Below are 27215 nucleotides of genomic sequence, written 5' to 3'. Positions count from 1 at the left end.
TCCAGGAAAGTGGCCCCAGGAGCCGCTTCCGTAATTGGGTCTGGGGTAGCAGAGATGAAATATAGATTTCAAAAGATCTTAACTCAAGAATACTGGAGGGGAGTGTGTGCTAGCTATGGGAAAGTTTAAAAGTGCCCCACCATTGAGCTAGTCAAGGCACATCAAAATTAGCTGGTGTGTGTGTGCATGAGTGTGAGTGTGAGTGAGTGTGTGTGTGTGTGTGAGAGAGTGTGTGTGTGTGTGTGTGTGTGTGTGTGTGTGTCTATGTCTGTCTGTATGTCTTTCATTCGCAAATCTAGAGCTCTTGGGAGACTCGATCACTCACTGGGAGGGAGCTGAAAGCAGATTAACTATTCTCCCCTACACCCAAGTACTATGTAAAATATCTTCTTAATAAGTTAATCTTGTTATATGTATGGTTCAGACTATCTCCTGCCCCACACTGCTATACACAGCTAAACAGTGCTGAGGAGAACAGAACAGCTGACGAGCTTTTCTGAGTCCTTTGTATGACTGCCGTGACACCAACAGAACAATTCCCTTCATTCTAGCCTGGGCCCTTGTTTGTAACCTGAGGTTTTAAAGAAGAGCTGGGAAGTGCTTTAAGTCATGGATTAAACCTCGACCAAAGTAACTGAGTTCTAGTCCTGGTCCTGAAACTTCCTGGAAGTTTCTTGAAAAACCCAATTCTCCTCCCTAAGACTTGGTTATCTGGCCCAGTAGCTAAGTAGGGAAATTAAGTTAAATCTAGACTCTGTGGCCCCATCAAAATATTTTTCTGTTGAAATTGGTCCTCATAAAATGAAAAAATACTTACTCTGAGTCTAACGCATCCTCTTCGAGAGCCTCTCATCATTTTGTCTTTGGACTAAAAGAAAAACAAAAAGCTCAATAAATAAAAGGTTAAGGCAAGTGTTTTTAAAGTCATCTGGGAACTAAAATTGAGTGACGTTTACAGAACTGACCATTCTTTCTACCCATCACCTGCTGCAGAAGAAACCATTTCTTGCAGGGAAATCACCAGTTTTTAAATGAAAGTAGTTTGTCATCTATTCAAATCAACCTGAGCACAGAATTTACACACATCCTCAGTGTACAAAAGCTACTTCAACAGTTATATTCCTCTCCACGTTCCTTCCCTACGACCCAGCATTTCTCACCTATGGGCATAAGAATCTCTCCCCATGATGCTGATAACAGGCAAAGGACCACACTTTAGAAAGGACGCTCAAGCGTTATCTGTGCAATTCCCAGATGCCATTTCTCATCTAGGGCTCTTTTTGCTTTGCGGCCACTCATCAAAGCGCTTTAGCCATCTGGTCTGGATTCTCACCCGAGTACCCAGCCTCCTGTGCGCTCCTGGTTGTGGCATGTACATCCTGTGGGGCACTCCTGGGAGGGTGAGGAGTCTATCTTGGCTTACTTTATGCTTTAGTGCAGTGTCTGGTATGCATTAGGTGCTCAAAAAGCATTTCCTGGTGAGACACTGCTGTCCCTTCTGTCCCCTCACTAGCCTGGGTGCAGCACAGGCTGTCACAGCAAGCACAGAGTTGACTCTAGGAAATAAATGCTTCTGAAAGCAAACTGACCGCTCAAAGTAAAGTAAATGTAGGAGAGGGATTGCGATACACATGTAATACCTGTAGAATAGCCGATATTTTCCATTTCCCACCTATATAAGAACAAAGATCACAACAAGCTGATTCCACGTGACTGTAATTGTCCCGCTTGAAGCCCCAGACACCCTATATATAACCTCCAAATTTCTAAGCCCTGGGAACTCATTTTCAGAAGTGACTATGGATATACTGGAGACAGCCTGCTTTTATTTTTGCAAACACAGACATATACTTTAGGGGGGAAATACTAGGTATGATCAAAGAGTTCTTTACTAATAAGGCAGCTAATGAAAGCATTGCCTAGCGAGGCATCCTTAAGCACTTAATAACCCTTTTATGGACCTATATTTATCTTCTCTCCAAAACAATAAGGGCAGGGCAGGATACAAAAGCATTTATTAGGTTAGAATACAACCAATGAGATTAGGATGTAAAGCTAATTTATATTCTCTCTCTCTCTCTCTCTCTCTCTCTCTCTCTCTCTCTCTCCCTCTCTCATTCATATTCATTCATATTCATATTCTCTCTCTCTCTCTCTCATCCCTGACCTGCCTGCATTGTAAAGCAGTTTTTAATATCACAAAGGGCCAGACAGGCCAACAGTGTTGCTTCACTTGGATTACGGATTACACAACACTAAGAGAGACAGTGGAAGCCATTACACAAATAGCTGAGGAGTTACTCGGGCCAAACAGAATATGGAGCGTTCTACAACAGAACTGACAGACGCATATAAAACATTAAAAAAGCCTAACACGAACAATCCAAACACAGAGCACAAAAAGCACAATGGAGCAAGCACAGAGAGCAACTCTGAAAGAACCAGAGACCCAAAAGAGAGTGTGGGCCTGGGCTGCAGGAGTGAGGCATGCTGGCTCACGGGTAAAGGCACTGGCAGCCCTGAGGACCTGAGTCTGACCCAGCACCGCCCCTCTGCAGCTCCCTTCTCAGTAAGCTGTCTCCCTTGCCTGTTACTGTCTCCCCAAGCCTGTTCAATTCTTTCTTCCAGAACACAATAATCTGGAACCACTCCAGGTGCTGCCCCCTGAACCCTGCTATCAAGACCAGCATGACTCCTCTCAAATCTGAGCCAGGATGATCTACATGAGCTCCAGGCCAGCTTGGGCCAGATACAGAGACTGTTTAGAAAGAAACAGAAATATGTAAGCAAACCAGAACAGAACAGTCCTCCTGTCTGACAGCTCCCGCCGTTCCTGTGCCGAGCCTGACTTTTCAGCTCCCTGAACCGAGGGCCCTCGTGCCTGAGACCTTGACAGACTGTTCTCCTGCCTGCACAAGTGCCAGGTTCCTTAACAAGCTCATCCTGCTACCCTCAGGGAATTCCAGCTGAAACCCTGACCACATTATAACCACTGCTGCCAAAAGCCATTTTTTTAAAGACGATCTTTCCCTTCATAATCCTGTGGGGAAATAAACTTCCCTGGATTTCTCTGTGTTCCAACCAAAAGCTGTAGAGCATGTCATAATAATTAAATTTTTCATTTTTCTCTGATCTCAAAGAATAATAAATATTTTCTTTCCCAGTGGAGTGTGAAAAATTATATCCTGGAGTAGGAAAGTCATTTTAAGAGCATGCTAAGGACCATTCAGCTCAATGTATTAAATCTGTTGCCCAACAAGGGCTCTGAACTGCTGTACTGAGTTGCGTTTTCTTATTTTAGATGAATTTCAGTATTCCACTTAAGAAGCCATCCATGCAGGCAGGAGAGATGACTCGGAGGTTAAAAGCACTGGTGGCTCTTACAGAGAACCTGGATTCTGTCCCTAACACCCACATGGTGTCTCACAAGCACCTATAACTCCACTTTCAGGGACTGAACACCCCCTTCTGGCCTCTATGGGCACTGTATATACATCAGGCACTTATATTCGTACAAGCATATACATAAAGTAAAAATTTTTAAAGTATTTTTTAATCTTCAAGGGCCAGCAAGATGGTTCAGTGGGTCAAACTGCTTGCTACAAAAGCCCTACAACTTGACAAGGTGACCTAGAGCCCTTGGTAAGAGGAGAGAACTGACTCCCAGAAGTAGTCTTCGAGCCTCCATACCTGTGTCTTGGACACATCTGATATACAACACAAACACAAACACAAACACAAACACACACACACCACTTACAATAAATAAAAATTTTTGTTCATTAATAAATATTCAAAATATTCTCCATTTAGGCTCCAAAGCTGCAGATACCATTTATAGGAAATTTATTCTTTAAATGTACAAAATCGGGCTGGAGAGATGGCTCAGCGGTTAAGAGCACCTGACTACTCTTCCAGAGGTCCTGAGTTCAATTCCCAGCAACCACATGGTGGCTCACAACCATCTGTAAAGAGATCAAATGCCCTCTTCTGGTGTATCTGAAGACAGCTACAGTGTACTTCTATATAATAAATAAATAAATCTTTTTTTAAAAAAATGTACAAAATCATTTCAATCCTCTATAATTTCTAGAGTTAGTTACAAGAATATATACATACATATACATATATAATACATACACAAACACACACACATCCCCAGATAAAGAAGATACTATAGACAGCACAATTTAATAAAAGGAGGTGGCTATGGAAAAATGCTGAAATCTGGCTTTGCCAGTTTAGCAACAGTGCAGCCTTGATCAGATCCCTTCTGTTCTCAGACTTCAGTTTCTCTGTTTGTAAAATGGAGACATGACTCAACTCTCAAGAGGTGGTCCCAGTGCTTACTACGGCAATCATGAAGTACCCATTTATGACCCTTTCTTGCTCCTACCTTAAATACAATAAACACAGTCTGTAGGGATGCTCTTTAAAACTAAACAGGCCCTATTCTCATGAGCAACAAATTTTCTGAGAGTTCAACATGTAACTATCCAGACAGGAGAAAAGATATCCTACAGAAAGGCTTACGTGCCTCCTCTTCCCTGTTATCAGACTTAAAACAATGGACTCCAAGGAATTGGAATGTCCCAGGAATCCTGGGGCCAGCAGAGAGATGTATTTACCAGAGAGATTTCACACAATGCTAACTTCTTGCAAGACAGACCAAGAACCAGGAGGCAGCGATTGGTCAGTGATGGGCAGGACTACACCGTGACTCAGCTGCTTAGTTAAACGTGCCTTTTGCCCTCTATTTAAGCCTAAGCCTGGAGTCTGGACCCTAAGATGGACTTGGTTGGAACCAGTGGGTCACTGGCCCTTCCCATCTGTCCCTTGTCCCAGGGTGGCCACGTTGAACAAACACCCTTTCTGCTTCTCACTGTTGTTACTCTACCTGGCCCACTGGTAGACTCAGCCGGTGGACTGAGCCTCTACCTTGTCAGTGCTGCAGGACACAGACTTTGACCCTAATAACTCTGGTAACAAGAACAAACACTCCCAAATATGACACCTTAACACCTAAAACCTAAGAGCAGCCCAAAGGGCTCTCTCAAGTCTTCTTGTCTTCCTAAGGAGCAGATTCACTGAACCAGGAGTGGTAAGAAATGAGGAGTATCACACAGGAAGAGGCTGGAGAATCAAACCGCCTAGAGCCCGTGGAACCTTGTCTCAGCCACTCCCCATTCTTCAAGCTCCCCACCCCCAAAACCACTTACCCCTTTAAAGTGTCACTAGCTCCTCGCTTCGCTCTCCCCAGTGAAGACACTAAGCCCTGGCAGCTGACTGTCTTGGAGTCTCCTGTGTGTGGTCCCTCGTGCCCTAATAAACTTGCACCCACCCCATCTTCTTACTGTGTGGTTCAGTTGATTCATCGAACTTTCCACCTCAGAGATGACAGGAAGGGAACCTTTCCTGTACTCCTATATGCTTCCTTTCAAACATGTCTTGTTAACTTTGCCCACTCTACACTAAGCATGCATGCCTGTGTGTGTGTGTGTGTGTGTGTGTGTGTGTGTGTGTGTGTGTGTGCGCGCACACACACACACACAAGCCTTAAATAATACACAGTCTGTCATGTCCCTCTTTCGTGTTCTCACACCTCCTCTGTGGATCCTTCCCGCATCCTCCCTCCACAGCTGGCAGATGTTTCTACCACACTGTTAATATCCTGCATTACATGTTTGTGTGCCTTTTCTCCTTGTCGCATAGGAAACCTAATTACAATTTTACTAGTATTACATTTACTATCTCCCAGAACCTAGTTAGTATCTGAGACAGGGGAGGAATTAGTGCACTGTGTACATCCTCCCAGCCTCTCCTCTCAGGCATCCTACTCATTCAACAAACATATTTACTTGAATACGCTTATTCAGTCCCAATTCAGACTATTCAACCCTCCCAGGCAAAACAAAAGAAACTTTTTTCTTTTTCTCCCCCCTCCTCCCTGGAGCTGAGGACCGAACCCAGGGCCTTGCGCTTGCTAGGCAAGCGCTCTACCACTGAGCTAAATCCCCAACCCCCTTTTTTCTTTTTCTGATAACTTTCTGAGTTGTTTGTTGAGACAGAGTAGCCCAAGTTGGTCTCAAACTAGCTACTTAGCTGAGGATAACCTTGGATTCTTCTTCCTTCTGCCTTCACCTCCCAAGAACTGGGATTACCAGCATGCACTCCAGGTGGTCTTCCCTTTTAGCACATTTACTTATGGGGGAGATGGGTACACCGTGACATGCAGAGTCAGTTTCTCCTTCTATCACATGGGTCCCAGGGATTAAAATGATGTCATCAGGCTTGATGATAAATGCCTTTATCTGCTGAACCATTTCTCCCACTCCTAATTTCAGATTTTTGACCACATTTTGTTCAATTGCACTTTGAAATATTACAATAAAACAATCACAAGTTAGTAATTATATAAACACAAAATCAAGACAGTGCCAATGTAATCCTTTTTTTAAAATATACTTTTTTTTTAATTTATTTATTTAATGTATATGAGTATACTGTCGCTGTCTTCAGACACACCAGAAGAGGGCATCAGATCCCATTATAGATGGTTGTGAGCCACCATGTGGTTGCTGGGAATTGAACTCAGGACTTCTAGAAGAGCAGTCGGTGCTCTTAACCACTGAGCCATCTCTCCAGCCCCAATGTAATTTTTTATACTTTTTAATTTAATTATTTTATGCGTATAGGTGTCTTGCCTGCAAGACTATATTGCAACATATACATGCAGTGTCTGAGGAGGCCAGAAGAGGGCGTCAGAACCCCTGGAACTAAGGTTCCATACAGGTGTAAGCCACTATGTGGGTGCTGGGCCCTCTTCAAAAGCAGTTAAATGTTCTTAATTGCTGAGCCATCTCTTCAATCCTGGAGTAGCTACTTAATTTGTATGTTAATTGTAACTATTTAGCTCTCTAACCTTTTTTATAAGCTTTAAGAAAATCAGTTCAGGGGTTGGGATTTAGCTCAGTGGTAGAGCGCTTGCCTAGGCGCTAAGGCCCTGGGTTCGATCCCCAGCTCAAAAAAAAAAAAGAACCGGAAAAAAAAAAAAAAAAGAAAAAAAAAAAAAAAAAAAAAAAAAAAAAGAAAATCAGTTCAGTATATTTTTAGCATGCATTAGATACTCAAAAACATGAGGTGAAGCAGCTCAGTCATAGATGGTTTGCTTGGCATGCATGAGGTCCTAGATCCTGGATCCAGCACTGCAAAGAAAAAAGGGATGGGGACTTAACTGACTCACAGAATCTAGCCTGAAGCCAGTATACTATACTGTCTATGTGTGGAGAGCTTTCGGTACCTGCTTATAGAAATTTGGCAAGTACTTGTCAGTGACCTCTAGGAAGTAGGCTCAGATAAGAATATTAACATTTGGGCTAACGCAAGGATCAAGGTAAACACAACTAAGGAGTGTGTGACTTCCCTTTTGTCTAGATAATCCTGATAAGCCCCCAGACCCAGTGACTCCCAGGGACTTTGTTTATTGCTGTTTGATTACTATCCTATGTGATCTCTTTATTACCTCATTTGATTACTTTGTCTTTGATCTAAGAATAGACCCTATTCTCTGCAAGTACCCAGAATGGTATAAAAGCTGACTGGGAAATAATACACCTGTTTCAGCCTCAGCACTGGCTGAAGTCATATTATAATGTTGTCTTTTTCTTTTCAATCCTCACTCCCTCCCTTGAGACCCTGTTGATTGACTGAGCTGGCTTGGTCATCTATGAAAACCTGTTTAATTAATATATAAATGTGGGTTTACACTGCTTCACAAGTAAATGTCAGGAAAAGTTTTGCACAAGCATATTTAAAGCTCACTGAAGATGAGTGTGTCGTTTAACCCAATCCTATTCTCCTTTCATGAAGCAAAGAATGTCTCCTAAGCCTGTTACATAAAGACACTTAAAAACTTATATTTTAACATTAATTTTCACTTTGCTTAAAATACATTTATCTTAAACAAGAGTCTCGCCTGACTTGCTACAAATCGCCCACAGATGTAACTGATCTATGTCCATGGCTCACAGATGTAACCGATCTGTGTCCACGCACAGCATTTCTATGATCTTGCCTGATGATGTATGTGTTCTTTGTCACTTTTTCTAAAAAGTCAAGGTGTCTGGTTTATTCTTGTATCTTTCCCCCTAATCTGTCACCCAACCAAGCTTCTGTAAAGAATACTAAACAAACATTTAGTAAATGATAGTAGGCATCTGTGGAAACAGAATGCGAAAAAAAGTCAAACGCTTCCACACCAAGACTCCTGTTGGCTCACCCCGACGTGGGCATGTGCCTAGCCAGTGTTGCAACATGGACCATCAATCCTAGGGCAAGACAGCAATGTCCCAGTGCACTAACTATGAAGACAGAAACCATGAATTCAGAAACACTTGCTCTTCAAAGTGGGATAGATTTAAAAAAAAAAAAAAAAAGGACAGAAAGGGATTTTGCAGAATGTCAATAATTCTCTATGCTTTGATTCAGATACAGTCATGAGACCATAAGCAAATATGAAAACTCATTTAACTATACTTACAATATTTTTCTTTTTACTCGATATAATTAGCATTATAGAAAGCAGGTCAAAACTAAAACCAGAAAAGCCAAGGCAGAAGTTTTACATGGATTGGGTTCTGATGATGGGTGGGTCTCTAATATGGAGAGACTGCCTCTTCCTGTCAGTGTTAATGCCATTAAACTTCTGTAACAGGAACCTCCCCTTGGCCCGAGGCATCCCATATCTCCATAATCAGAAACTGAATGCACTGGCCCAGCACTCAGACAGACAAAGTTCCTGCTCCACTTGACACACAGCTCCATAATGGGATCAATGTACATTTCACACGTATTACCAAATGACACACATCAACACTGGTGTCATCACCGTTACGGTGTGTGCCAGGCATTGGTGTGTCATTACCTTCACCGTGTGTGCCAGTGTATTACTTACTGCTGTATTTAAGTCGTCACAATAAGCTTGAGACAGCTCCTTTTGCTTATGCTCCTTTAGTTTTTGAGGCACAGTTTTGCTCTAGACTATAACTCAGGGTGGCCTGGAAGTCACAGAAATTCTCTTGCCTTGCTCAACTTTTAGACAACTTTTGGGTGTTTTTGGTTTGGTTTGGTTTTGACAAAAGACAACTTTTTTTTTATTGACTCTTTGGGAATTTCACATCATGCACCCCAGTCCCACTCATCTCCCTGTCCTTCCATATCCACCCTCCAACCTTGTAACCCCACCTAAAAGTAAATTTTTAAAAATGAAAATTAGAAAAGAAAAGGAAACAACACAAACCATCTCACTGACTGAGCCCTTCGGGGAACAACCTGCTCCTCTGTCTACCTCAGCTTTCTGTGCACGTCCATCCATTTGGCTCCTCCATCTTTCCCACATCCCCATCACCTGATTGTTCTTTGTCATGGATTGGAATTTGCAGTGTATGGCGCTGTATACCCTTCCATCCAAAGAGCTTACTTCAAGTGTCCGTTACAACGAATCGTTAAGCTAGCTCAAGCCCTCTGACTTCTGCTACAACATCAATACTGGATCCTCACAGAGTTAGTCTTATCAGATATCTTGCGCTTGCCCTGAATCCTGGGGATCCTGCAGCTATGTATCTGCAGGTCCAGACCACGCCCTTCATGTGCTCCAACAGTATAGATGGGGAAGATGTGGGTGGTAGTTGAGTTGGTCAGCCTATCAGCTTTCCCATGCTCATACCAACCAGAGCTGGCTTTCTCTCTGGCTAGGTAAGAGGAAGGGCCAGCTCTCCTGAGGTCATGTCTCTGAGGAGCAGAGCCACCTCTGCATAGCCCTCAAATATCAGCATGGTTTCAGGCTGTATGTAGTACAGGCCACAGACATCCTCATAGCCTTAAGGGTAGGTAGTACAGGCCAGCCACAGGCATCAACATGGACCCCAAATGCAGCAGGATCTCAGACCAGACACGGCCTTTGTCAGCAGCATGGGCTCAGACATCACCATAGCCTCTGGTAGCTGTGCAGGCCTCTCACGATAGGCTGTTTCTCATTGCCTTCACGTCTCAGCTTCTGCCTCTCCTTTAGCCCACAAGCTACTCGGCCCCTCTTTCTCTCCCATTGCTCCACCACATGCTTGCCTGCTTCCAGCAGTGCCTGCCCAGCCCATAAAAAACTAAATTCTCTCCTTCTCTTAAGGTCAGTTCTCTCCTTCTACCATGGGTTCAGGGGATTGAATTCAGGGTGTCAGACTAGCACAGCATAAGTTTTTACCTGATAATTGAGAAATCAAAGGGAAATAGTTAAGGAACTTGGCCACAGACATTCACAGATAGAAAGTGAGAGAAACAAAATGACGAACCCAGGTACAGCCCTACCAGTCATGGGAAGCCTGCTCAATCTATGCCTTTCTTAAGTGCCTTGTGTCAGAGACTGAGTGACCGGCCTGTCCTCAGGTGAGTGGATGTCACCCCATGGAGCTGTCACTCGTGTATACTCAGAGGACAGCACCCTGCTTTCCTTCCCAGGTGCCTGGCATGCAGACTCCTGGATCACTCAACAACAAGGCTTTTTTTGGCTCTTTTCAAATTCATGAATGCACAAAGGTAATATACATACATTATATAAATTACAGTAAAAGCCAGACCTGCAATACAGTCTGGGGTAACCAGGCATGCAAACCTCACAAGCACATTACTATTTCTGCAGTACAGCATATAAATATGTATAAGTGTAATGAAGACTATAAATAGCTACACATTAATTCAAGACAGGCTTTGCTTTCAAACAAAAAATGCCATAAATTTAGAGAAAAGGCTTTTAGAATTCAAAGCTTTGGGGATTTCAGAATTAGGGGTAAAGGCTGATGCTCTAGGAATCTGCCGCAGCGTAAGCGGCAGCAGACGATCGCTGCTTTTGGTTTGGAGCTTGTTGTAGTGTTATGGTTTTGGTTATCAGTGCTGAGAGTCAAATCTAGGGCAACAAAAATGCTAGGCAAGCACCCGAACACTGCTCCAGACTCAGCCTCTCACTGTGTTGTTTGGTTCTGAAACAGGATTGTCCTAGAGCCCAGGCTAGCCTGGAATTGTGTAGCCCAGACTGTCCTTGAACTCTGAGCCATCCCTTTGCCTCAGCCTCCAGAGCACAAGGATGACAAGGGTGTGTGACCCCACAATGGGCTCTTCCATTCTTTTTTTAAAAGGACAATCTTATCTTTAAGGGAGAATTTCAGGCTAACAGCTCAGAGAAGAGAACCACAAGTTCAATTAGGGACAGCCAAGATGACTTAGGATTTTGCATTCTTTATGAAGTTAAATATTAAATACTGAAGAGGAGCACACACTTCGCAAATTATTTATAGCACATCAGTGATGTGCACTAGACCTCAATGCGGATTGTTCTGTTTCCCAAACACCGCCCCAAAACACTAAATATTGATTCATGTTTTTTTAAAGAGAGTTGACTGAGGAAAATAATGGGGAAGTGTTAAACTCCAAGTGCTTTGTGCTTCAATATTAGTATTTCCCCCACTAAACTGTGAAATTATAATCTATTATTTATCATTCAATTTCATATCTTTATCAAAAAATGCCTGAGGAACTTTTTCCTGACTTGGAAAAAGACCAATATGGGTACAAAATAAAATGAGAACTAGAAGAAAACTCTCTAACATTTTAAAGAGTGCACTGTGGCTCAATGGAGAGAGAGAATGTGGCTCAGTGGAAAGAGTGAGCCATGGCCTGGTGGGGAGGGGAGGGGAGGGGGGGAGGGAGGGAGGGAGGAGGGAGGGAGGGAGGGGGAGGGGAGGGAGAGGAGACACGAACAAACTGTGGCCTGGTGGGGAGAAGAGGGAGAGAGAGCTATGGCTTGGTGGGGAGAGACACTCTGCAAAATGGTGACCTGAGTTTGATTCCCAGAGCCTACAAGGCCGGAGGAAAGAACTGACTACCACAAGTTGTTCTCTGACCCCAACGTGTGTGTGTGTGGTAAGCATTTGCACACACATACATGCATAATGCACAGACATACACTTGTAAATGAAACGATAGTCCCCCAAAACTTCAAAATACATGTGTGTGAAAACATGTGTAACACACAAGACAAATCTAGTTAACAAGGACAACAGCTGGAAGGGTAAAGCTTCATTGCTGTGTCAATCCCAGGACTCATGCTGCAGAACCCAACTTAGACCAGGTTAGGTAGGGAAAGCATTTGAAATCTAGTATGTAAATATGAAAACAAAGGTAAATCTTAAGAACACAAACACTTCCTCAGAAAAGGTTTCCTTAGAGAATTTCTATCACAAATGTTGGTGCTTAAGGGAAATGTGGTTACAGGGGAGAGCAAGGATGTATCTGAGAATCTGGAGCCATGCAGGAATCAGTTCTCACTTCTCCTCTCATCATGTGGGTCCCGGGAAACCAAACTCAGGTCATCAGTCTTCAACGAGTGTCCTGAGCCATCTCCCTGACCCCAACCTCTTATGACTTAACAAAGGAAAGGAAAGGAAAGGAAAGGAAAGGAAAGGAAAGGAAAGGAAAGGAAAGGAAAGGAAAGGAAAGGAAAAAGGGAAGGGAAGGGAAGGAAAGAAAAGGGAAAGGGAAAGGGAGGGGGAGGGAGGGGGGAGGGGGGGAGGGGAGGGGAGGAGGAGGGGGGGAGGGGGAGGGAGGAAGGAAGGGAAGGAAGAAACCCTGACTTTTTTAAAACTGGCATTGCTATGAAGCAGTACTTTCCCAAATATATCCAACTGGTCAATAACATGAAAGATAGAACAGCCTCTTGAAATTGAATCCCTTCTACAGCTAGTGGAAGCTGTTTTAAAAACAGTCTCAAACGATTAAACAAAAATCATCACATTCCAATCCTACATCATCTATACCCAAGAACCCCAGCACAGAGGACACCCTCTTCCATAGCAGGGAGGGGAAAGAAGAGTACTGGAATTAGTGTTTATCCAAAACAGCTGAGAAAGTGTTGGAGCGCTGAGCACTGGCAGCAAGACTGACCAGTTCACTGTCCTTGGATTGTGAGGGCCCTCCTAGGTGGAGGTTTGTAAAATCCTACAGGGCCTTACAGGAATAGGGCACATTTCCACCCAGATGTTTATATACCCAATTGTGCTATAATTACTCCCCACTTGGCCATGTCTTACCAGGAAGTGAAGACAGGAGGATGGTAAGTTTGAAATCAGCTATATAATAAGATTCTGTCTCAAAAAACAAAATATTACTAAAATAAAATACAAAAAACAAGGGAACACAGAGGCTTTATGTGAACAAAATCCAGGAAATAAAAAATCTGCTCATACTTTTTAAAAATTTTTTGGGACAGGACCTCTTCCAGTCCAGGCTGGCCTCAAGCTCACTGTGCAGCCTTGGACAGACTTGAAATCCAGATGCTCCCACCTCCACACTCTGAGTACTGGAATTAGAGAAGCACCACACCTCACAGCTTCCAATGAACCTAACCTTGCCAGGTGAGGAGAAAAAAATTAATTAGGAGTAACTCAAAATACTTTCTTTGAACATGATTCCGTTTATATGAATCCATGTATGTTATAAATTTAATTTCTAAAAACAATATTTTAAATTTTTTCTTTTAAAAAAGAAATCCATGCACTTAGGAAGCTAAAGCAGTGAGTTAGGAGCTCTAAGTTATACTGTGTTATCTACCAAGACTCTGTCTCAAAATAAAAGGAGGGAGGTGGGGAGGGAGGGAAGGAGGCAGGCAGGCAGGCAGGCAGGCAGGCAGGCAGGCAGGCAGGCAGGCAGGCAGGCAGGCAGGCAGGCAGGCAGGTCCTAGTCTGAGAAGATAGTCCTTTACCATAAAGTCATTAAGAAAGAAAATAGGGCTGCAGAGATTGCTCAGAGGTTAAGAGCAATGACTGCTATTCTAAAGGTCCTGAGTTCAATTCCTAGCAATCACATAGTGTCTCACAACCATCTGTAATGGGATCTGATGCCCTCTTCTGGTGTGTCTGAAGACAGCTACTTATATACATTAAATAAATAAATCTTTAAAGAAAAAAAATAAATTATTTAGCTGGCCATTTGTTTTTCTCTTTTTGTATTAAAACAATGTAATTCCTAATCTAAATCACCTCTGTGTTGTTTTAGCTTTGGTTGCAATTGTCTACTACACATCTGAAAATCTAGTGTGCGGTACCCACCACATAAAGACACAGCACGTTTAAGATGAACAATTCTACTTTCTTGTGGTTTTCTTTTTTCCCCCCTTTTAATGTGTACGGATGTTTTGCCTTCATGTATGTCTATGCACCATGAGTTCCAGGTAGCTTGGGTTACAGGTAAGACCCAGTCTCCACAAACTAAAGTAAATCAAAATAAACAAAACACCTGCCCACAACAACAGCAGCAAGAACTGACAGCCTGTCTGAAGAACAAGCAGATCACTCAAGTCTTCAGTCTACAGAGGATTAATTAAAAACCACTGCTGTTACTATAAATTCAAGTGAGTTTTACATAAGCCATAGACATGGGCATAGTGCTACTAATATATTCTGCAATACTTACAAGGCTCTATAATTGTCTCCTGTATCTCACCTCTAAGCCTGGTTTGAAGAACAGGGGCATTCACTGCCCCTGTGGGCTACACTGTGGGCCCTGAAGATAATAATGTTCAGTACAAACTGCTGTCTCAGAGATTACAAGCTTGCTGTACAGATAAAGAATGTATGGGGGCTGGAGAGATGGCTCAATGGTTAAGAGCACTGACTGCTCTTCCAGAGGTCCTGAGTTCAAATCCCAGCAACCACGTGGTGGCTCACAACCATCTGTAATGGGGTTGGGTGTGTCTGAGGACAGCTACAGTGTACTCATATACAAAATAAATAAATAAATCTTTAAAAAAAAAAAGAATGTACTAGGAGGGGGAGGGGAAAGGGATAACATTTGAAATGTAAATACATAAACTATCAAATAAAAATTTTAAAAAAAAGAATGTACTAGGAATATGGCTAGTTGACTACACCAGATATAAATGATTAAATATATCAAAGAACTAGATTGAAAGGCCCAGGAGAGAGAAGAAACAAGGCTGGTGCAGTCGTGTCCAGCATGTGGCCCATGTGGGGCACCACCCTTGGAATAGCTGCTAACGTAACCCTAACTTGCTTACAATATGAGGTTTCATTGCAGTTGGAGGGTGGTGCAGCCGATGACTCAGTCTCGGTGCTGAACTTTGTGGATGACAACACAGATTTACAATGTCAGAACTGGACGGGCAGAAGACAGTGCGGATCTCCACCTCTTCCCACTACACCACGGTTACTTTAGGGGTTTTCTTTGCTTTCCTTGAGGCACCTAAATTCAGACACACTTCTGCTTTTATTCCTTTCACAAATCTAAAGCTACTTTACATATAGTCTAAGCATTCCTAACCTGAAATTTAAAATGTTCCAGAATCTGAAATTTGTGTGTGTGCATATTCACATGTGCATACATATGTGCAGACATATGTGTGCACTTGTCTGTCTTCTGCAAACACTCTCCTTTTTTTGAAACAGGATCTTCTCACTAAACCTGGACTTGACCCCTAACTATAAAATATCTCATGATAGGTACGAACCCCAAAATAATTTTTAAAATTCTAAAATGCAAACTACTTCTGGTCTCAAGCATACTGGATAAGAGATACTCAACCGCACTGAAGCAAGCCATATAAACATAATGAAAAGTTTATTTGATATTTGATATTTACTGCTGAGTGTGCTGGTTGCTGGGTTCCGGTCATCCCGGAATGCAGGAAACCAAAGTTGGAGGATTGGGCCAAAGCAGCATGATCCACATGACAAGATCCTTCACTAAAAAAAAAAAGCACTCTCTGCTCCTCCCTGTGCCAAAGACAGCCACATCTTCTCATGCAGTGCCAGCCTTGTCCCATACACAAGATGGTGAAGGTTGATATGAACGAATTTGACCATATTGGGTGCCTGGTTACCAGGGCTGCCCTCTCTGCATCTGGCAAAGTGGAGATTGTTGCCATCAACAACTCCTTCGTTGACCTCAACTACATGGTCTCTATGTTCCAGTATGGCTCTACCCATGGAAAATTCAATGGCACCATCAATGGGAAGCCCATCACCATCTTCCAGGAGCGAGATCCTGCTAACATCAAATGGGGTGACGCTGGTGCTGAGTATGTCATGGAGTCTACTGGCGTCTTCACCACCATGGAGAAGGCCGGGGCTCACTTGAAGGGTGGGGCCAAAAGGGTCATCATCTCTGTCCCTTCAGCCAATGTCCCCATGTTTGTGATAGGTGTGAACCACGAGAAATATGACAACGCACTCAAGATTGCCAACAATGCATCCTGCACCACCAACTGCTTAACTTTGGCGTCGTGGAAGGGCTCATGACCATAGTCCGTGCCATCACTGCCACTCAGAAGACTGTGGATGGCCCCTCTGGAAAGCTGTGGAAGGCCCCTCTGGAAAGCTGTGGCGTGATGGCCATGGGGCAGCCCAGAACATCATCCCTGCATCCACTGGTGCTGCCAACGCTGTGGGCAAGGTCATCCCAGAGCTGAATGGGAAGCTCACTGGCATGGCCTTCCATGTTCCTACCCCCAACATATCCATTGTGGATCTGACATGCCACCTGGAGAAACCTGCCAAGTATGATGACATCAAGAAGGTGGTGAAGCAGGTATCTGAGGGCCCACTAAAGGGCATCCTAGGCTACACTGAGGACCAGGTTGTCTCCTGCGACTTCAACAGCAATTCCCATTCTTCCACCTTTGATGCTGGGGCTGGCATTGCTCTCAATGACAACTTTGTAAAATAAAGCTCATTTTCTGGTATGACAATGAATACGGCTATAGCAACAGGGTGGTGGACCTCATGGCCTACAAGACCTCCAAGGAGTAAGAAACCCTGGACCACCCACCCCAGCCCAGCAAGGATACTGAGAGCAAGAGAGAGGCCCTCAGTTGCTAAGGGGTCCCCATCCCAGCTCAGCCCCTAACACTGAGCATCTCCTCACAATTTCCATCGTAGACCCCCATAATAACAGGAGGGGCCTAGAGAGCCCTCCCTACTCTCTTGAATACCATCAGTAAAGTTCGTTGCACCCCCCAAAAAAAGCTTACTTAAGGTATAAATTTACTTTTGAATATATGATGAGATTGATATTAACATCATTCTAGAATGATGTTACAAGAGAAATGTACATTTTAGTGCTTCAAAAGCCTAAAATTCAGGGGCTGGAGAGATGGCTAGACAGTTAAGAACACTGGCTGCTCTTGTGGAAGACCTGTGTTCTGTTCCCAGCATCCACGCAGCAGTTTACAACTGTCTGTAACTCCAATTCCAGGAGATCTGTTGCCCTATCCTGGCCTCTGTGGACTTCAGGCATGCACACAGTGCACAGACATACATGTAAGCATAACATGAATACATATAAAATAATAAAATACATCTTTAAAAAGAAACCTAAAAATCCATGTAAATTATACAGACTTTAAAAAAATAACCATGTGCAGATGGCTGTCAATTGTTAAATATCAGTGAACTGCTTTGACTACCGGGGGTTTAATGCAAAGTCATCAGAGATCCATTGCAGTCACTGTACAATAGCAAAGACCCAATCTCCCTAATGACTGCTACAAAAAAATACTGAGCAGCAAAGGTAACCTACTACATCTGATTCTCACTCACATTATGACCCAGCTCCTTCCTAACATATCATTTTCTCCCTTTACTACTTCCCAAGGCCATTATCCTTAGTCTTTTTTTTTTGAAAGACTTATTTATTTTATGTACAGCATTCTGCCTGCATATGTGACTGCAGGCCAGAAGAGGGCACCAGATCTCATTACAGATGGTTGTGAGCCACCATGTGGTTGCTGGGAATTGAACTCGACCTCTGGAAGAGCAGTCAGTGCTCTTAACCACTGAGCCCTCTCTCCAGCCCTATCCTCAGTCTTTACAGTCCACTTTGTTCTCCTTGTTACCTTGGACCTCGCTACCTCAACGCATGGCTAACTCAGGAACTGTCCATCAATCACCTACTTTCTGCACCCGTTTCTGCAGGGAACGTATCTTATCTTCACTCGTTTGCCTACTTAGTCTTCAAGCCACCGCAACCTGCCCTCTGTATCCACCACTCCACAGAAGCCGCCCTCACTAGACATCCATGATCTCCAAGTCCACCAATCCAGTGGGCTGTATACTGGATCTCACCTGTCAACCTCTCGGCAGTATTCAGACCACTTTATGCTTCCCACTTGACTTCCGAGACTCCCACATTCTGCTGCATTTCCTCTTCTACCTCTGGCTGTTGCTTTCACTCTCCTGTTGATTTGCCCCTCCTCCACCACTCACTCACTTAAACATGGCTGTTGTGGATTACAATCTCAGCACAAGTTCTTTGAAAGACAAAGCCTAATTTCCCTCCCTATGTGTAAAATGTCTACAGGGGCGTGAGGTGAACTAATGAAGAGAATGCAGCGGAAGTGACAAGAGAGTAGTCATAAAAGAATGATGACTTCCTACATGATCTCACTTGAATCGCTCTCTCTGGGTAAAGCTAGCTTCCCTGTCATGTTAGCACTCAAGTATCCCAAGGGAGACACACTACCTGATGAGAAACTGGGGCCATCTTCCAACAGCCAGCAGGGAGCCGAGGCTCCCTGCCAACGGTGATTTAGAAGCCAGCCCAGCTGAGTGCTTCAGAAGACGTAGCCCTGACTCCAATGTCATGAGACCCTGAGCTTGAAACACAAAGCTCTGTCCTGCAGAAACTGTGAAATGATAGTGTTTCGTGCCGCTGTGCTTTAGAGTGACAAGGCAATCAGTAACTAATCCAATAAAATTTTCCTGAACTGTCTCTAAAGATACCGGTTTTCAGTCACTCAATTCTTCATATGTGGAAAATTAATAAAGATCAATTTCTGTCCCAAACTCTAGCCCTTAACACGTCATTTCAACTCATCCGGCCCCAAAACTATTACCCCTCCCCCATTCATCTTGTCCGGCAGGCCAGGAGGCTGCAGGGATCGGGTTCTGCACACACGTGTGCTGGGGACCCAAACTCAGATGCTTGTATTCACACAGCACATTTATAGACGCAGCCGTGTCAGCCCCAGGTACTCAAGTCTACGTGCGGATCTTGTTAGGAAGCCTGACTCAAAGCAACTGCTGAGAGAGTAATGGTTAATCAAGATTGTCAGGAAATCAACACACTTCATATTTGACATTATTAAATTATTACAATAATAAAAGTATTTTAGTAACACTCTTTAAAATGAGAAATTTGGGGGCCATTGAGTTGGCCTGATGACCTGAGCTCTAACCCCTGAACCCACATGCTGGACAGAGAAAACTACCTCTGGCAAGCTGTCCTCTGACTGACGACGTGCACAAGCGAACTGTCCTCTAAGCATACACATACACAAGTACATGCAGAAATACACAATTTTAATTTTTAAAACATTTAAAAACTCTTAATGTTTAGTTAATATACACTGAAATATTCACAAATAAGTCTTAATATAGTATTTGGAGTATGTTTTAAAATAACTCAGTTGAGCTGGGCACATCAATATGCATCTGTAATCCTATGAGTTTAAGAACAGCTGACACAGTGAGACCCTGTCTTTAATACAGGCGCGCGCACGCGCGCACACACGCGCACGCACACACGCACACACGCGCGCACGCACACACACACACACACACACACACACACACACACTCACATACACACACATTCTGAGTGTGGTGCCATACATCTGGGTAGTCCCTTTGTTTGGGAGGTAGAGGCAGGAGGATCAGAAGCTCAAGATCATCTTTATAAGAGTTTGAGGATAGGTGGGGGCTACACAAGACCCTGTTTTTAAGAAGAAAGAAACAAAGGAGGGAGGGAGGGAGGGAAGGACAGACAGAGAAAAGGAGCTGGGGGGAGTATTAATAAACAGGATTAGCCATATGCTATAGAAAGAATATCTTGTGCATTGTATGAATGCATCATCTATCTGTCAATTAAAAAGCTAATGCCTAGGGCCTAAGCAGGGAATAGAGGTGAGATATCTGGGAGAAAGAAAGGATTCTGGGATAGAAAGAGAGGGGAGATTGGCCAAGAAGAGGTGAGGAGACAGACGCATGGCACCTGAGCACAGGCAACAGCCACATGGCAGAGAGCTGGTTAGAATAAACGGGTGACTTTAAGTTAGCTCTAGTCAGAGAGGAGCCTAGCTATGTGGCCAAGGTATTTGTAAATATATTTTGAGTCTGAGTCTTATTCCTGGGAGCATGGTGCTAGAAGGCAAAACCAGGTATAACTTCAACAATATGCTGATAACTTAGAGCTGGATGTCAATAATTCTGTCCTCTTTTATAGAAGTTCAATTTTTTTCTACAGTAAAAGTCTTCTCAATAATAAAAGTACTTAGAATATGACACGTCAGAGCCCTAGGGATAAAGTTCAAATTGCTTAGCATTTCAAGGTGAAATGCCAAGAAAGCCTTTCATGATCCACCACACGCACCCCACTTCTGCTCGCTTAGCCCTCAAGGTCACCTCTCTGTAGCTGGCTTCCAACCCAAGCTGCGCCCGACAAGCTCTTCAGCTGTCTCTTCCTGAAGCATTCATTCTGTGTCTCCAGTACTTTTCCCCCTCTGCTCATGTGCCCAACCTCTCTACTCAGATCACAATAATCTTGTTTCCTCTGGAAAACCTGTCTAAACCTGCTAAGACTGTCAGGTGTATTCCTTCAAGGCCCATACCCCAAACATCATGTGTGTCCCCACGGCTTTTACCTGCTATGTCCTCCAGCACACTCAAGTGTTACACCGATATGGGCGGCTTCCACCTCATCAGCTAACATAGAAACCCTGGCACAGTAGATACGCAATAAATATTTGCCAAATCAGCAAATTAAACAAATCTACCAACGTTCTCATCTTCTAACTCCTCACAAAACTGTCTCCTCCAATTCTCCCTCCTTTCTCATCTCTTTTATGATTCACATTAAAAACTGATAGTTCACATGGTGTTCTCACACTTATATCCTTAGTTCTTCCTGGTCACCTCATCTAGTAATAAAAATAGAACTCACTCAGGAGGTAGAGGCAGGAGGATCCCAGTTTGAGGCTTGGGTACAAAACTCTGCTGTGAGAACGGAAGGTGTGGAGGGATGGCGAAGGTACGGCTCAGTCGGTAGACTGCCTGCCACACAGGCATGCTGACCCATTTGGGTCCTTAGGACTAACACCAAAGCCAGGCATACCAACCACACATCTACAACACCAGTGCTGGGGTGGGGGTGGGGGGGGGGGGGGGCGGGGGTGGGGTGGGGGTAGGAGGAGGCAGGCAGGAATAGGTGGATCTCTGGAGCTCACTGATCAGCAGCCAGCTTAGCCAAATGGATGAGCTCCAGGTTTGATTTTGTCTCAAAAAATAAGGCAGAAGGGGCTGGAGAGATGGCTCAGTGGTTAAGAGCACTGACTGCTCTCCCAGAGGTCCTGAGTTCAATTCCCAGCAACCACATGGTGGCTCACAACCATCTGTAAAGAGATCCGATGCCCTCTTCTGGTGTGTCTGAAGACAGCTACAGTGTACTCATATACAAAATAAATAAATAAATCTTAAAAAAAAAAAAAATAAGGCAGAAGGAGCTGGAGAGATGGCTCAGCAGTTAAGAGCATTGGCTGCCCTTCCAAAGGACCTGAATTTAATTCTCAACACCCAAATGGAGGTTCAAACTTCAGTCCCAGGGACTCTGCATACACGTGATCCACAGGCATCCATGCAGTTAAAAGACCTATGCTCATAAATTTTTTTTAAATGAAATAAATAAGGAGGAACTTGACAAGGAAGACACTTGAGTCAGCCCTCTGGCCTCCACATGAGCACACACTGGCACATACCCAGCTGGGCACATACCTGTACCATACAAACACAATAAAAAAAAAAGATGAGACAATTTTGTGCTCTCACCCAGTGAGCCCTTATCTATCTCCAGGCCTGGCCTATGACCCCAAATGCCTGCTAGAATTCAATCTCCTACCATCTCTCAAATACACCTTTACATTAGTATTCCTTAGAAGTTTGTAAACCCTTCCTAATACACCTTATGCTCTGCAGCTTTCCAGTCTATTCTTGTTTTGCTATTGCCTAAAATAGCCTTTTTTTTCTTTTCTCAACCTTCATCTCTTAAGCCTTGGTTCAAACGTCCTTCTGGTCTTTTCTGGGCAACACTTCTGCAGATTGCTATTTCTATTGTTGACCTTGTCACAATGATTTGGTGTATATATGTGCACATGTATGTACTGTGTGTGCACTATGTGTACATGTGCTCACATGTTTGGGGGCATGTGAGTGTACATGTGTGTGTGCATGTGTGTGGAGGCTCACAGTTAGCACTGGGTGTCTTCCTCGATCATTATCTAGCTGAGCCCAGAGCTCACTAATTCTGCCTATTCTAGCTAGCTAGCTTGCTCAGTGGATTCCTCATCTCTGCCTCCAGGGTACCAGAATTAAAGTAACCATGCCTGATCAGTTTTTACATAAGATGTGGGAATCTGAATTCTAGTCGTGATTGTTCAGCAAGCACTTTATACTCCAAGCCATGTCATCAGCCACTTGTCATAGTGCTTTAAAACTATATTCAGTTATCTGCTCTGCTAGATCACAAGTTCTTACATGAAGGAATCAACACTTGCACTCCAAACATATACACTAACTGCACTATTACAAAGTCAGCCCTGCAGAAATGCCTGCTGAATAGACTAGCACTAGAATACATTAAAACTAGTGATTAAGAGGCTGACTTGAGGCTTTGCAGTGGTGGTGTACGCCTTTAATCCTAGCGTTCTGAAGGTGGAGGCAGAGGCAAGTGGATCTCTGAGTTCCATGACAGCCAGGGCTCAAATAGCTCTCTCTGTGTCTCTCTGTCCTCCTCTCTGTCTCTCTCTGTCTCTGTCTCTCTCTCCCTCTGTCTCTCTCTCCCTATCTCTCTCTCTCTCTCCCTCTCTGTCTCTGTCTCTGTCTCTCTGTCTCTGTCTCTCTCTCTCTCTCTCTCTCTCTCTCTCTCTCTCTCTCTCTCTCTCTCTCTCTCTCTCACACTCACACACACACACACACACACACACACACACACAACAACACAAATGGGTTAGTCAGACCTGAAAAAAAGAGTCCCTGTAAGCATTCCTTCAAAAGCAAAACTCTGTGCTGGGGATGTATGAGTGGTAGCATGTTGGCCTAGCAAGTAAAAGGCTGTGGGGTTCACCCATCAGCTTAGCAAAGAGATTATGAAACAAATGAAAATAAAGTAAAAAGATCATTCTGGACTGGAGAAATGGCTCAGCTGCTAAAGGTACTTGCTACCAAAGCTGACAGCCTGAGTTCTGTCCCTGGGCCCACATGGTGGAAGGAGAAAACTGGCTACCTCAAGTTGTCCTGATTTCCACACAGGTGCTATGGCATAAAATCTTCCTGCACGGAAACACAAACACATATACAAAAAAAAAAAAAAAAAAAAAGTGACTGTTAATTAAAAAAAAAAAAAAAAATCATCCCATCCCCAGAGCTTGGTAAATTTTTATGAAGTTCTAGGCTGAAAAAAGGCTCAACTGAACCTATTTCAATTCAATCCGAGTGACCCTAGCTCGGTCCTGTGATTTAATGCTGATTCTCAGTAGAGGCTAACTCTAAAGCAAGGGCAATCTAGTTTAATTTAGAATTTTCTGGAACAACCTAGAAGGAATCAACAACCACAGAGCCAGACTAGATCTCAAGTAATTTTGGAAACAAGGAACAAAGTGACTATTTGCTACCCTGATTAAAATGTGGCACAACTGGCAAGTCTATCCATCCTGGGCTGGTGTGGTCTCGTCAGCTCATGTCCTTGTCGCCTATGTCTGTTGCCTGCCCTTGGCCTCTGCACACTACCCCAGCCTCCATTGCTGGCCTTGAAACAGCCACTTGGCACAACTCTGTGCCCTGTGGGAAACTAAACCAAGCTCAGGACTCTGCAGCCAGCTCAGTGCTTGCAAGCTTAAGTGCCTGGAAGGGTCACACACTAGTGCCGCCAGCAGGCACTCCCTCTTAAAGGGAATCAAGAAGCAAGTACTGTGTGTCCTGAAACTCTATGTTGAGACTGACCCAGAAAAGCTCTCAGTAAGTTCACATTGTATGAAGAACCAAGTGGCAGTGTCATGGAAGATGAATTGGGATTTGAAATTCCTGATACAGACGCAGAGAAGTTCTTGTGTCCACATTTCGGATAAGAAAGATAAATATGGATAAAGTGTCAGAGCTTTTTTCCTCATGGAGAAAACGCAGAGAAACTGGGAACATTCACTGGCACCATCACTTACGGACAGCCACTCTGCTGGGTTTGTATTTAAATTGTATGAGTGTTTTATCCTTTGAAAATTAAATGCATTAGAAAAAAAATTTGGCACAGCCAGTTCAGATATTCTTACTAGAAGGCGTGGCTGTGAGAATTAGCCAAATGCAAATCATTAATGTAGACAGACCCATCAGAACGCTAACGCACTCCAACTGTGACAGAACTCTCTGCCTACATTTGATCCGACTCCTACTCTCTCCTTGTGATGATCTCTCTAGCTTCACAAGATAGTACAATTCCCTGTAAGTAAACAACAGGAGAAATGTTTTAAAACAGCCATCATTGAGAAACACGATCCCCCCCTGCTGTGTAAAATAAGAATGTTTTATAGAATCTAAGCTCGGAAAGTATTAAGGGAAAAAAGAAAAGTCTATGAAAAACTCAGAAGGACAAGGAGTCCAAGCACTCCAAATCTACAAGGAGGAGGAGACAGACAGAAAATATTTTTAAAAAAAAACAAAAAAAAAGCAGGGAAGAAAGAAAACAAGGAATAGGGACATTTTATCCAGGCTAAGAGCTCCCTAGAATCTTAACTTGGGACCTCTCTAGGATGGACCTACTTTCAGACCACACAAATTTGGGATTTGAAGAGTAACTTATTTCTATAGTGCTGCTAATCGAAATTACTCCATCATGAATATGCTGGCTAGGTTCCATGGGATTTGCTGATGTACCACATTTACATGCACTGAAACTTGACGCTATTCCTTATTTATCTTAGTCATAGGATTTCATAATTCTTCAGTTTTCCAGGATAAAACGAGTAGTTGTTCCTTTTCCATCTGACGTCATCTTAATATGTGTGTGTGTGTGTGTGTGTGTGTGTGTGTGTGTGTGTGTGTGTGTGTTTGAGTATTTTTTGGTTGCGGGGGGGGGGAGGGTTGGGGGAGAGGGTTGATTCAAGGTCTCATTAGGTACCTTATTCTGGCTTGACCTTAAAATTAAGAGGCTACATATATGGGCTGCTGTATTCAGCTTTGAACAATATGTGTGTGTGTCTCATTAAAATTTGATCCTTTAAAAATTATGTAGAAGACAAACTAGGAATGTGGGTCAGTCGTAAAGTGTTGACCTAGCATGTGCAAAGTCCTGGACTCCACCAAAAAATAAAAATAGTAAGGATACAGAGAACAGAAGTTCATATCTAAAGAATGATAGGGGTGATCAACTCTTTTACTCTTGGAGAACCCACCTAACAGCAAGAACTTTTCTCCTTCCTGTAGCAAAAGAGAAATTTAATGGGAATCCTGACTCCACCACTTAACAACTGCCTATGCGATCTTGAGCTAATTACTTAAAAGCCTGGAGCCTCAGATTCCAAAACTGTAAAATGGGAACATTAAATGGGGATAATGAATACCTACCTTGCAAATTTATTAAGAGTAAATGAATTAAGGGGCCCACCAGACTACACTAAAAAGCTCTCGCGAAGAGAGGCAGTGTCTACACCGCTGTCGATTCTGGCTGGAATGAGACCCGCAGAACAGGAACTCAATGATATTTTTTAAATGAATGAATAACTATGTATCTCTACTTCTCTCATCAACATTAACTCTCCTCGCATAACCGTATTTCTTCCTTTTCCTTCTACCATTTTTCTAAAGACATTTTATATTTTGTCCTTCTGGGTGCTTTTCTTCTTCTCACGGGCTATTATTAATGATACAGCTCAAAGAAAGTAGCCCCGTTAGTAATCTCTCCAACACCGCCCACCTTTCATCTCTAATGCAAAGGGGGTGGAAGAGGCGGTCAGAACATAGGCTCCACAGCACTTCATCTACCTACCCTGGGCCACTAACTCCGGTTAACAGTGAAGTCGAACAGCCGGCCCTTCCCAGAACACAACTTTCAGGGCAACCGCACCATCTCTTTCTACATCTCCGCAACCAGAAGACTCGCGCAGAGGCAATCCTCTGCTCTCAAAAGTTACGGAGTCCGTTACACTCGCGCCCCGCTGGAAAGAGGAGTGCATCCCCACAGTAGGACAGCCTAGCTGGACAGACTGGCGGGATTTCAGAGACCACGGTGTTGACGAGGGTCACCTTTGGACCTGGCCAGGCTCCACTGACCACTGCTCCGAGAAGGCAGCGCTCTTAGAGCCCCGGAGGGAAGATAAGGGGTGCGGTTAGTGCCTGGGCTGGGGACAGCAGGGACAGACAGTGTGGACCGCACGGCTGACCTGACACACCGGGACTACGCCCACCCGTACCTCGCCAAGGCACAGACCCTACCTATCCCCAGAACCACTCCCTGAGGCACCCGGCTCGCCCCCGGCCCATAAATCAGCCAGCCGGCGCTGCTCACTGGCTGGGTCCGCATCTCCCTCCTGGTCATTGGCTACACGCACGCAAAGCCCTCCTCCACAAGGGAACCTCGCGTACGGCGGTCTCCACAGCTGAGCACCCTCGCCCCGGCTCCCTGTAGCTCGCCGTCCGGGCAGCGCGGCCTCAGCCACTCACCGTATAGTAGGAGAGCAGTCCTGCATTGTAGTCCAGCACGAACCAACGATACTGCCATCCCTTCATCACGTTAGTCCATTTGCTCAGCGGCCCTTCCACGATGGACGCCATCTTGGGAGCCGCCAATGACAACAAACGGCCTGACGTCAGTCGCCTATAAGGCATTCGGCATGCAGGGGGCGGGGCCTCAGAGAGCCTAGGCGGGACAGGGGCGTGAGTGGGCGGGGCCAGGTGTAGCTCCTCCGCGCAGCTGGTGGACCCACGCCCCAGGCAATCCTACTCAAGCATGCTTTGTTTCTTTCTTTGCCTATTGTGTGTAGAGCGGGCTTTTATGGAGGTGAGAAAACTGAGAAAGCGAGCGTGAATATTAAGATTATTTATCCAAGCCAGGCGTGATGG

The 27215-nt window shown here is 44.1% G+C and overlaps 2 protein-coding genes across 5 annotated transcripts in view; one reads left to right on the top strand and one right to left on the bottom strand.

The window, feature by feature from the left end:
• Window positions 1-26950, bottom strand: part of Osbpl9 (oxysterol binding protein like 9) — a 139340-nt gene extending 112390 nt beyond the window's left edge. For all 4 annotated transcript variants that reach the window (XM_032900421.1, XM_032900430.1, XM_032900439.1 and 1 more), the window contains exons 1-2: window positions 26817-26950; window positions 818-868 (exon numbers count right to left, since the gene is read on the bottom strand). In XM_032900421.1, the coding sequence (XP_032756312.1) occupies window positions 818-868; window positions 26817-26927 (162 nt within the window). In that variant the 5' untranslated portion in view covers window positions 26928-26950. The remainder of the gene's footprint in view (window positions 1-817; window positions 869-26816) is intronic.
• LOC116899014 (glyceraldehyde-3-phosphate dehydrogenase-like) lies at window positions 16546-16785 on the top strand. Its single transcript, XM_032900466.1, has one exon. The coding sequence runs from the start codon at window positions 16546-16548 to the stop codon at window positions 16783-16785; it is 240 nt and encodes a 79-aa protein (XP_032756357.1).
• Window positions 26951-27215: the final 265 nt, after the last annotated feature.

Source organism: Rattus rattus, chromosome 1 (assembly GCF_011064425.1).
Source record: "Rattus rattus isolate New Zealand chromosome 1, Rrattus_CSIRO_v1, whole genome shotgun sequence".
In the NCBI taxonomy this organism is placed as follows: Eukaryota; Metazoa; Chordata; class Mammalia; order Rodentia; family Muridae; genus Rattus; species Rattus rattus.
The sequence above is the reverse complement of the archived record's forward strand: the minus strand, read 5'-3'. Positions and strand labels throughout refer to the sequence as shown.